Source organism: Rhipicephalus microplus, chromosome X, assembly GCF_043290135.1.
Source record: "Rhipicephalus microplus isolate Deutch F79 chromosome X, USDA_Rmic, whole genome shotgun sequence".
Taxonomy (NCBI): domain Eukaryota; kingdom Metazoa; phylum Arthropoda; class Arachnida; order Ixodida; family Ixodidae; genus Rhipicephalus; species Rhipicephalus microplus.
Window position 1 is genome coordinate 219375113 of NC_134710.1, and position 12422 is coordinate 219387534.

Here is a 12422-nt window from a genome sequence, read left to right on the forward strand (position 1 = left end):
GGACAACGAAGGTAAATTATACGTCCAAACATGATAATGACGGCATGCGTGTCGTGTAAAACATGAATACATGATACGCTCATGGCACGCTCGCAGCCGTTTCGCTAGCTCCACGTATATACCAAATTTGGTATTACGTAACGTGAATGGACGACGAAGGCAAATGACACGTCCAAACATGATAATTATGACATGCTTGTCATCTAAAACATGACTACATGCTACGCTCATAGCGTTCTCCTGGCCGTTTCGCCTGCTCCACATATACCAACTTTGATATCACGTCACGTGAACAGACGACGAAGGTTAACGACACGCCCAAACATGATAATAATGACAGGGAAGCCATGTACGGGATAATTTGCGTCCGCCTCGTGACGTTGTGCTGATTTTAAAGGGACATATCAGCCTTCCTCATTCGTGCTTCGCATATCATCTGTTCCCACTGCACGTGGGATCTGCCATTTTTTTTCCATTCCTGATAGAATGTGGCTGTATAATTACATTAGCTTCCATTAGCGCGGTACATATAAGGAGAAAAAATGACACAGACGCAATGAATGGTAGGCGCGAAAGGCAGCGCTTGGCTTCTTTACGTCTGCGTCGTCTTTTCTTTTTATGTGTACCACACTAATACAAGCTAAGTCTATGGATGACCAACTCGCCCGAGCTACAACACTTTTGTGACTGTATACACCATGTATATAGAATATTTATTTGGATCATGCTGTGGCACGTGATAGAGGAGCACGCAAGACTATGGCCTCTTTGAGAAGCATATAAAAGCAATTGCGTATACATATGAATAAGACGAGTGACACACGGCCGGCGCGTGCCGGCTTTGAGACTAGAAGCACGGGTATGTATAGGTGGTGATGAGTCTAGGGGCGGCTGCCGGCCATGGTGCGGCGCAGCCAGCGTGCCGCGTTGGCAACTTTCGCGTAAATTCCAAAGCGTCCCTGACGTGCACAGCCTTCGCCGAAGCTGGTAACGCCATAAACTGTCCAGCGACCATGGACGTCTCTAGCCAGGAGTGGTCCACCACTGTCCCCAGCACACGAATCGATCCTGCCGCGTCGGTATCCCGCACACAGCATGTTGTCGCTGATGAGATAGTCTGCATACACATTGCGACACTCAGACTGGGATACCAGCGGCACCTGCGCCTGGTGCAGCAGGTCAGAGCCGTTGGCGTGCCTCTTGCTGAGTTTGCCCCAGCCGAGTATGGTGAAGATTTCCCCGCGCGGCGGGGCGTCGCCTTGTTGGGGCAAGCAGGCCGGCAGCACGTAGGGCCCAAGCGTTAGAGCACTGCGCAAGCGCAGGAGCGCCAAGTCCATGTCCACGGTCTCGGGGTCATATTCAGGGTGCGCGATGGCCTCGGCTACTCGCACAGTGACCTCGGAGCCCTCATCTCGACCCAGGCTATGCTCTCCGGCCAGCACCAGGAGCCGGCGGCGGATGCAGTGAGCCGCCGTGAGCACCCATCCGGGAGAAATCAAGGTTCCGCCGCAGAAAGGCTCGCGCCGCCGGTTGAGCAACGCCACCTGCACAGAAGATAAAATTTTACATAAAGCTTCATCACGCTTGTGCATCTTGAAGATCCGACTGCAACGACTTCCATCAAAAGCGCACCTTAGTGCGATGGCGAATCTGCTTCAAAAACATAATACAGTAATTACAACAAAGTAATCTATTACTTGTGAGTTACTTTCTTCCCAACTTGTAATAAATTTGTATAAGTAGACTAAAGAGAACTAGTTCTCCTGGCTATACCACTCGCTCTTCGCCGGTAACTTCACACATTGTTTATATATATTTCTGAAGTGAATGGTTTGGAAGACATTCGTTAGCAATCTTTCCCCGTTTTTTTTTTTTTTTGAGGAGGCAGCAGTGAAACCAAAAATCGTCTGATGTGCGCATCGAGTTTAGCATGTTTGTGCCAGCTCACTTAGTCAAGCAATCTCTGGGCGAGTGTCACGGTTGGGTAAGAAACAAGTACCGAGCCCTGGATTCACGTGTCCTCGCATGCGAAACGACAAGGCTGCTCGTAGAACGACCGCGGACGTTTCATTGTATATAGTTCACGCGAATTTCAAGTGCTCGAAGCTTTGTTACCTATTGCAGCTTCTCGTCATTGAAGTGTGTGATTGATTACGAGAAAATAATTGTCGTATGCTGTAAGTTGCGTGTCTGACAGTCGTTCGACTCGTATTCGAATCGATGTTCACTGGTGTGAACAGGCTGAACTCGCGCGACATTCATCACACCTTGAATACCGAATGGCTGCACTAATTTCTAGGTTATGGTTTCTCAAAGTTGGTTCCACAAGCTCCTCCTTGAAGTTCCGCGAACCACTGATACATTTTCCCTGGTTCAGCACTCGCGAAGTAACTTAGATAGCGAATTCGAGGTGCAATCGATAAGAACCCTTCATCACTCACGCCCTTGTGTCAACACATCTCATTACATAACAAAAATGTGCAAGCTGTTCATTAAACCCCGCTCACAACTTGTAGCCAGTCAGGCACGGAAAATGGGCCGCGTGTTTACGTTACTGCAGTTGAATCTTTCAGGCCTCATAATAATTACCTTCATGCGCATTTCTCTCTTTGAAGATAAGTGCCAAGGCAGCGGACATGCTGCTGCCATTGGCAACAACATATGTTTGTGAGCAGGCTTCTCGACATGAGTCTATCTGAAAATGATCCACAGGAATCGGCTGAATCCAGCAGCCGACATGAGGCTGTCCCTGAGTGTGCCTTGCATCAATTTACTGGTGTAAGGAAAGTGGGGTCAGTTGCATGTCAGTAAATTTCTCCTGTATATGCTCTTGCTTTTGAATTTATTGCACGTAAATGTATATCATGAACCGAATGAAACATGCGGAAATGAAAGCATGAAAGGAGCGCGCGGAGAGGAGGAGTCCCTTGGCACTTTATGGAGCTTAGCAGGGTTCCTTTGGGTTAACATGCTTGACAAACCCTGTTCTAAACCAATAGAACGATACCTTGTCTTTATTACGAACATGGCACTGTCAATAAAGCCCAACTAGTCAAAGCAAGCACTATGTGAACATAAAGTTTTTTTTATATATGCGATATACAGAGCATTGATAATGAATACGCCTGACCGCGAAGTGCAGAAGTGCGATAGCGTGCGCATTGGCGTCACACATTACGCTTTTTTTTTTGTCACCAGCAAGAAAAAAAACAAGAAAAGTAGTTAAGAACAATGAGTGCCATTCGTGGGGCTCAGTAGATCGAGAAGCGCACGCGTGTCACGCAATCTGTCGTGCCATACGAAGGGCGGGAAATAGCGCTCCCTACCACTCATGCGGTGGCACGTCCACCTCTCCTGCCCTTCGCTCGTTGATGTTTCTCGCACTATCGCAGCGAATGTGGTCAAGGACTGGACGTGGAACAGTGCGCCAAGCATTTTCGTTTTCAATGACAATGACGCAGGTTTAGCAGCTGACCTGTGCTAACCTAATATTGAAAACAATGGACTCTTCGTCAATTTTGAATTTTTCTACCATTTCGAAGCTATCGATCTTTTGTGAGCAATATCAGCGGAAAGGCGAGAGCACGTGGCCAATCGCCCCAAACTCGACGCGGGGAGATTCACAGAGATTCTTGTTCAGGGAGTAATAAAATGGTTTACTGGAAACTCCGGCAGCGCCTATCGCAAACTAAGTGGGATAGTAGCCGCGGCTCTGCTATCTGTTGGAACTTCAGCGAAACATCAGTGCGGCGCGTTCACAAGAACACGTAGCGGCTAAAGTTCAGTCTTTCGTACCGCCACAGTCAGAGGAAATGGTTGCATTCAAGTTCACTACATGTTCAGTCAGAGAGCGTCGGTGACGCCGATGAGCGTTTGTGTGTTGTGCGATTGTAGATGCTGCAGTTGCTGCTACAAAAGCTGCTGCCTGGAAGTCACCTCCACAGAAGTAGGCATCACTGCAAACTAATGGTCTTATCTGTTCCCAAAGCAAGAAAAACCACCTTATCGCTATAGTAAAATTAGGTTTAACAGCGTTCAACAACGGCATTACTTTTTCATGGTATAACTATTTGTTATAACAGATGTTAAGGAGCAATTACAAACTTTAAGTAATACTGTCGATATTCTGTTGCACTTGCCACGGCCTATCTCAAGTCATTCGCTGTGCAGTGACGACTGCCCTATTTGATTTACGTGACATCTATTGCTCACAGTGTCCCCTGGCCCCGCTGGTGTACCACCTTGCACTCTTACTAAATAGTGTAGGAATAATTTCACCAATTCTGTCTATATTTTATGCTTGGCCTAGACAAAGCCCATGAGGGTTTGAACTTAATTACTATGATTGATTTTATTGATGTGTGGCGTTTAACTCCCCAAAACCACGATATGATTACGAAAGACGCCGTAGTAGAGGACTCCAGAAATTTCCACCACCTGGGATTTGTTGACGTGCACTCAAATCTGAGCACACGGGCATACATCATTTTTTCCAACATCGAAAATGCAGCCGCCACAGCCGGGATTCAAGCCCGCGACCTGCGAGTTTAGTTACTATGTCAAGTATGCCCTGTTAACTAACAGCTTTCTTTATTTTCTTTCTTTCTTTCTTTCTTTCTTTCTTTCTTTCTTTCTTTCTTTCTTTCTTTCTTTCTTTCTTTCTTTCTTTCTTCCTTTCTTTCTTTCTTTTTTCCTTTCTTTCTTTCCTTCTTTCTTTCTTTTTTTTCTTTTTTTATTGATGCCACAAGGCTTTTAAACGGGCCCTGGAACACTTTTCCAACTAATCATTTCATGGCTCCAATAAAGGAGTTTGTTGCATCATGAATTGACTGCCGCAAAAATCTTTCCGTCAGCTACGAGCTCAATTGCTTGAGTTTGCCGCACACTTCATTATTTCTCGTTCCTTTCGTGGCAGCGAGAGCACTGAAAACTACGCGGGGGAGGGTGGAACCATAGAGTTTCCCACAATACTTACTAGAGAGAACTCTGGCGCTAGTGTCTATGGGAGCTGCAACACACTGCGCTTCAGCGAGCATGGAAATGATGGGTAGTACACACATTTGTCTAAACTTCGTACTTCTGGCCTGCTTTTGGCTCCATGTGTGTTCGTGTGGCTTGAAGCTGTTTTCTCATGAAACGAAAATCGGCAAATGTGCAGGGATTGCGCTTCACCATCTTATTTTTTTAATTATCTTTCCAAATTGGGTCACGAAGTTTAAAAGGGTTGAATCTTTCTTTCAAAACAAAATCGAAACACAGCAATAAACGAAGCCGCAAGTATGATTCGCCACCAGCAAGTACGATGACTAGGCAAATGTGTGTACTGCCCATCATTCCCATGGTCGCTGAACGATCGCAGCGCCAGAGTGCCCTCTAGTTAATTTTGAGAAACTCTATGGGTGAAACGCAGTGAAAAGAATGTACGCCCTTTCATCAGCGCACGTCATGAACTTTCGCACTTTTTTTTTTTTTGCGAAACCGCGGCTTACATTCAGTGGGATCGCGAGTGCCGTATGTAGCGGCATCCCACGGCGGCCGCCTTAAACATGCAGCCCACGATGCCCAAATCAGGCAATCGCCGTAGACTTTGGGTTTATGGCGTGGTAAGTAGGGTTGTGACATCATTTGTAGCGAGAAGAGCGAGAGATTTGCAGCAGACTTCGAGAATCAATGTTCAACTCCGAGCGGGCTGCTGCGCTATATTTCGCTTACGTGTTCTCGGGAGCCTCGACTATAGCGACCAGCAGCGTTTTTTGACCACGCTGAAAAAGTGCTGCTGGGCTCCTTTAATTAGTGATGTCGCTATTGTCTCATCGGTTCGACTTCCAGATGTACCTTGAAAAATAAGCGCAAGATTAGAGTAACCCGGTTAGCTACTGGAACGTTAACTTCTTCTAAGTTTACACTGCTCCCATCGAGGCCAAATACGAACCAAGGGGGTAGTGAGAGTTTTACTTATTTATTTTTAAGGAGGGCTCGATCACCCTTCACGCATGTTTGTGCGTGCGTTTGTGAGTGTATATGTAGACATGCAGAATTCCAGTTTTCGTAACACTCTCACCTGCCATGGCCATCGTCCGCGGGCTGCGGGCTGCCCTCCGATGATGCGCAGAGCTGGCCTCTGCGGGCTTTTTGGCACACCGCAGCTGCCCACCCGATTGGGGTCATCGTCAATTCCTCCTATAGCTGCGAAAGAGAAACCAAAGGATGGTGCAGTTGGTGACTGTGCTATTGTAGCTACTGAGGTAGAAGTGTTTCACACGTCAAAATAGTGGAGGTTACAGCGTACTACACGCATACGTACAACAGCAGTCGATCATACGTTTAGGTTCGTCGACAATGATCACTGAGGAAGGGAACGCCTAGATGTTTTCTGCGTTATTATTTCGTTGGCTATGACGGTAGGCCAGCGCTGGTGGAGGTATCTCTTAGAATATAAATACAGAGAGAGAGAGATTTTATGTGAAACGCAGGGAGTTCAACTGGTTGGCTACCCTGCATTGAGGAAGGCGTAGTGGGAGACAGAAAAGTAAGGAAGAGATTCCAAGATTGATTTCACACACACACACACACACACACACACACACACACACACACACACACACACACACACACACACACACACACACACACACACACACACACACACACACACACACACACACACACACACACACACAGAGAGAGAGAGAGAGAGAAACAAATGCAAACACACACACGCACACACACACACAAATACACACACACACAAACAAACAAACGCATGCACACACGCGCACGCGCACACACACACAAACACACAAACAAACACACACACAAACACACACACAAATAAACACACACAAACAAACAAATGCACACACACACGCACACAAACATACACACAAACAAACAAACAAACGCGCACAAACACAAGCACACACACAAACAAACAAACTCACACACACAAACACACACACACACAAACAAACGCACACACACAAACATACACACTCAAACAAACAAACAAACAAACCCGCACACACACAAACACACACAAACAAACAAACGCACACACACACGCACACAAACACACACACACAAACAAACGCGCGCCGGGAAGGCAACTAAAAGAGCCTAAATAGAACCGCGCACGCGCCTGGTCGGCAACCAAAAGAGCCTAAATAGAATGAACGCAAATTTAGCAACGCGTTTAATTGAATCACAGCACAGCACAATAAATGTCCGGCTTCAAAGACTGAATGAAAGCTTGCAGCGTGTCGGATGATCGCGCCAACTGTTACCGGTGATTTAAGAGTCACTTCATACGGACTCTTTTATGGCTAACTGAAGCATTTTGCTCCTGCGAGTTTTGCGGATTGTCAGAGTAATCTGCGGTGAAGCTAAGAAACAGGTGGTCAGAGAAAATGACAAATTCTACAAATAAACATACAGAAAACCTTCCACGTCTATTTATACGGCTATCACATAAACCAGCCCTACAGCAACTGTGTGATGGGGACCTGCATCCATCGTTTTAACTGATTGAGCTTGTCGATTTGATTTTTATTCACCTTGTCGATTGCCTGTGGGGGCTGCGTTTTCAAGGGAGCGAAATGCGAGAATACCAATGGTGTCAGATCAGCGTTTACCCCGATTATGAGCGAGCGCACGAAACAACTTTATTTAGGCCACAATGTACGTATACACGAGTTAGCCAACATCACCTAGCTTGGTGGTCAAAATTAACTCGGATTCCAATATTATATGGTATGCGTCATAGAGATTTCGTGGTTTCGGCTCGTAAAACCCCAGAATTTATTTGTTTTCTCTATTACCTTATGTCTATATCTGAATACACGAGTGACGATTTTTTTTTTGCATTTCGCGAGAAGTGTCTTGCAAATAGAAATGCAGCCGCAACAGCTTGGTCTTCAGTACAAGCAAGTTATTTCACTATGGTTCTACAGCAGGGGTTCGTACTGTGAACCACAATTCACAGTGCGAATTTCGTGTAAAGCACAAGCAAGACAGACGTTACTAACGAGCCTGGACTTGAATGCCATTTTTAGTGTTTCTCTCAACTAAGATATTGATGTGGGGCCTCGCATAGGCGCTGAAATTATTCGTAAAAATATTGGCGCCACACACTCTTCCTGTTGGACATGTGCCGAAAGTGCACAAAGAGCGCCTGCAAATAAAAGTATCTGGCCAAGAGGCCGTATCACAAACGTAGACACAAATAGCTAAACATTTGTTACACTTGCGCACCTTGGAACAACCTGCGTCGGGTGATCATTTTAGTGAACATAATGATTCTCGAAAGTAGCTAAGCAGTAACGAGAACTTCATGTGAATGAAAACAAATTAATTCAGCCACCACACGTCTGTATTCTCAAAGGAGTTCCACAGAGTGGTGCATAAGAATATGATCCAACTAATTACGATGGGGGACATCACATAATCAACCGGTGACGAATGTCTACGGGACTGTAATGTTGTTGCTCTGAGTAGAATACACGAAGGACTTACTAAAAAATGGTACAGGTCTAGCGATGCACATTTTGCTCCACGCAAGATTAGAATGCCGTACCAACTAGCCGAAGTTGAAACTCTGCTGAACGTTGCTTACAGGACGTGGGTCACGGCAAGCAGCCCCAGTTGAAGCTTTGGTGAACGGTGCTTACACGTCAAATGAAAATTAGTGCTTCTAATAATAGATAACGTGCACAGGAAAAAAACTACAGGCCGAAACTTTTGGTTTGAAGCTATACTCCGAGCTTAACGAGGAATTCACATTCTTCGCTAATATTGCGTCCCGTAAACTTTAGTTGCCGGATTCAGATATGTAAATGGTTGCTGCGTGATGACTATCCTATTTTACGAGCAAAAAGCTTTGCTAACCTGACGAATGGTGCTTGCGCCAATAATTTTAATTATTGTTACTTATTGTTTGCCAGCGAATTGTGCAAGAGGTGATTGGTTATTTTATAAGGGCATGCGGCAGCTGACAACCTTGTTAGAGAGGAACATGCAGGCTGAATTACAGAACACTTCGCCCGCAACATTTTCACGGATAACTAATTAACCAAATTCATGGACGGGTTGCGTATAAGGCTACGTGCATTGGTATCATGCTCGCAGAAAAAGTATTTCTTGTGGTACATATGTAGCGTACACATAAGCAATGATTTGCTTTTCCAACATGGTAACGTTACTTCGTACTTCGTAGAACTTGCTGTTGGGGCAGCCGATCACTCATCATATAAAGAAGTAACAAATTTACTCTATCTACTTCATACACCCACTCTCATACTGATGTGAGGGCAAGTACGCGCCTAATTATTTTAATGTTACTTGAAACTAGGCGAGAGAGAAAAAGAAAGCTAACGTGGTCTTGAAACAATATCTATAATTGCAGCGGCATTTCTCCTTTTTACACTCTGCAAACAGTTCAAAATGCTCTGGGGAGTACCTTTTTCTTACTTGAATGGTTGCCCCCTAAGCAGCGTATCAGTATTTACTTCGTGTGTTTCTGTTATTTAGCTTTGTGCCTCACCTCACTCCTATCTCAGTGTAGCTTAGCCAACCTAAATATGAATCATTTTGATTAACCGCCACAATCTTTCGCACCACATTTCATTATTCTTTGCTAGATGGCCCGTTTTCACACACACCATTGCCTGAGATATGGTGTCTGAGGAAAAAAAGAGAAAAAAAAGAAGCAAACAAATAAACTGACCCAAAGACAACATTGCCTGCAGTTCCTTCGCGGGAAAAAAGAAAGCAGAATTGAAGAACAAAAAAAAAGACAAATACGCATAACTAGTAACAGAAAATGTCGTAAGGTGGTATTACCGAAGCATTGGCTCATGAATGCCTTGGTAATGTCACTTAGATAACATACATGGTAGAGCGGAAATCGAATCTTATCATTTCTTAGAAAAACACAGCAAGAAAAGACGCAGCTCGGCCGCCAGCGTGTGCAACGCGCTGGCAGCCGCGCATCGTCGTCGTAAGGCGGCTGCGCCGTTGTGCTGACTTACTTGAGGCGAAGCGCTTCTCGCAGGGGCTTCCACGCACGTAGCAGAGTGCGTCCTCGTTTAGGACGGCTTTCCCGCAGACCAGAGGCATTTTGCAAAGCCGCTGGCGTCTAGTCTTGCAGTCGCTGCTGCAGGGAGACCAGCGAGACCAGTCGGTGTAGACGAGACCCTGCAAGTGGTGCAGCACGTGGAACTTGTTCTCCGAAGGTCTCCTGGCGGAGCGGGCCCTGAGCCGCGGCTGAGGGCATCGCTTGTCGGGGCATGCGCGCACCTCGAGCCACAGTGGACCACACTCGGAACCCTGTATCGTGAAAAAATTGGTAATCAGGCACGGTGGCGCCTTTAGCCTCTAGGTTTACTCACCGGCGGGCACAACTGGCGTCGGCTCTGCTGGCATCGGCGGCACGCCGACCAGGGGCCCCAGAGTGCAGCGGCCGTCGGCGGAAGCAGCAGGAGCACAGCCAGTGCGGCCGCTCGGACGGCGCTCAGCATCATTTCTGGCGCACGTGGCCCCGGCTCCGTGCCAGGTGAGCGCTCAGGTGGGGGCTGCAGGTGTGCCGCAGCTGCGTGCCCACGGGTCCTGCACCGGAGGCGGTGCGCGGCCCCAAGAACAAAGGGGCCGGGGAGGGGGTCCCTTTCCTCCTCACCCCATCCCCCCGTCACGGGCAGCGGCGTTGCCCAACCCGGCTGCACGTGTTGCCTCCGCTAATCTTGCTAGCACGCCGCCATCAACCGGAGAGGAGGAAGCTGCTGGCTACGAGGGGCGGGGCGAGAAGAGGAGGCTCCAATTTGGCCCTATCCGAAGAGCGGCGGGAAAACAATGGCCGTGAAACGAAAAGTGATCTGAAAGTTTGTGCCCTTCAGAACGTCCGCTGCGTAGTGCTGTTGCTTAATGCAGCATGAACTCCCACTGCCGAGACAGAATAGTGCTACAGATCACATAGTATGTGCTCTATAGCGAGCATTATGCGCAGTGGTATTTTCAGTGACGCAAGTCTTTGTGAAAAAAAGCATTCAGCGATCACATGAAAACAGCCCGAACAGCCAGAAGAATGCCTATACCGGTTTCTCATAAATGAATTCAGTTGTCTTTTAGTTTCTGTCTTTTTCTCATTAGTTTCGGCCTTTATGTTAGATATTTTAATCAATAATTTTCATAAAATAAAGTGACAAAGTGTTTGTACGTCTACGAAACAGAAAAAGTGAAACCGAGGATAGGGGTAAGAGACCACCTTTATTTGGAATCGAGGAGCCCGGTTTACTGTTCGTCACAAACATACGAGTGTACAATAGAAATGTGTGCTTGCCCGGCGCTCCACGTATGACTTGATTTTGAAATCGTTCCTGCGAGGCTTCAGCCAAAGGCAATGGTCACGGAAATACATCTACGAAAAATCGTTTTATTTCGCTAAAGGGCATTATAAAAATACTAAAAAAGCTCACGTGATCGCAGTTTCTACTGCTACTTTGTCAAAATACGTTTCTTGTATATGCGTACAATTAGATTTCTAACGTCCATTAAAAGGGTAGAATTTTCCCCACGACCTACAATATTCTTGTGGGTTCTTTTCTTGACAATTTCGAAGGCTATGCCATTTTATACATACCCTTTATGGCAGAAAACTCCACAATGTGCTCTGTGCTGTAATTGTAGGCCAGCTTTCTCATTAGCGGTCATACTTCTCTGTCTTTCGTAGGTAATAAAAACATGCGTAGACGCAACCAATGTCGAACCACCCAAGCACAAAAGAGAGTTATTGCATGTAACTTCCAAGATCTGTGGCAGCCTACCTAGCTACTGTAGCAAAATTACCTTAAAAATGCAAGTTTTTCACTCTATTCGGCGCTATTCTTGTCAAGTGTTTCTTTTAGGTGTGCAAGCGTTCAGTTTATCCGATACTTGTTCACAAATTTACATTACGTTCCGGTTATATCTACGTTAGCGTGTGACTGCACCGTCCGATTGCATGCACAATGGGGTTCTGTTGTAGCACAATTTTTTTAGTGACAATCAAAAAATGATTTAGCCTGTGCATGGTCACCTGTGTTTCCGTATTAGGCTGCGTTGCTGTACTCTGGTTCACATTCGAAATTAACCACACCGCAATACATTGCCACAGCACTAAAACCACTATCGAACTCCAAAAACAGCCCTAAAAAAGAAGGCTATTAAATATTGACAGATCGCATTTGGAAGCTTTTCAGATTCCGATTAACACAAGGGCTATTCTTGTTTATCGTCGATCATGACCGGAAGTCGACAACTGCCTCGATTCACTGACCCATGTAAGGTACACACACGCGGGCCCCGGATTTTTCGGTGAAAAAAAATCTGTAGCAAATTTCGAGGACCATTCACGATCCGTGCTTAATTTTGCAGCGATTGTTTTGCCAAGTCAT

The 12422-nt window shown here is 46.2% G+C and overlaps 1 protein-coding gene across 1 annotated transcript; it reads right to left on the reverse strand.

The window, feature by feature from the left end:
- Nucleotides 1-692: 692 nt before the first annotated feature.
- LOC119187734 (serine protease 1) lies at nt 693-10717 on the reverse strand. The gene is made up of 4 exons (XM_075878669.1): nt 10386-10717; nt 10026-10323; nt 6062-6186; nt 693-1544 (listed from the first exon to the last, which is right to left on the reverse strand). Exons 1-4 carry the CDS (start codon nt 10515-10517, stop codon nt 882-884), a joined length of 1218 nt encoding a protein of 405 aa, XP_075734784.1. The 5' UTR covers nt 10518-10717; the 3' UTR covers nt 693-881.
- Between the last annotated feature and the right edge of the window lie 1705 nt (nt 10718-12422).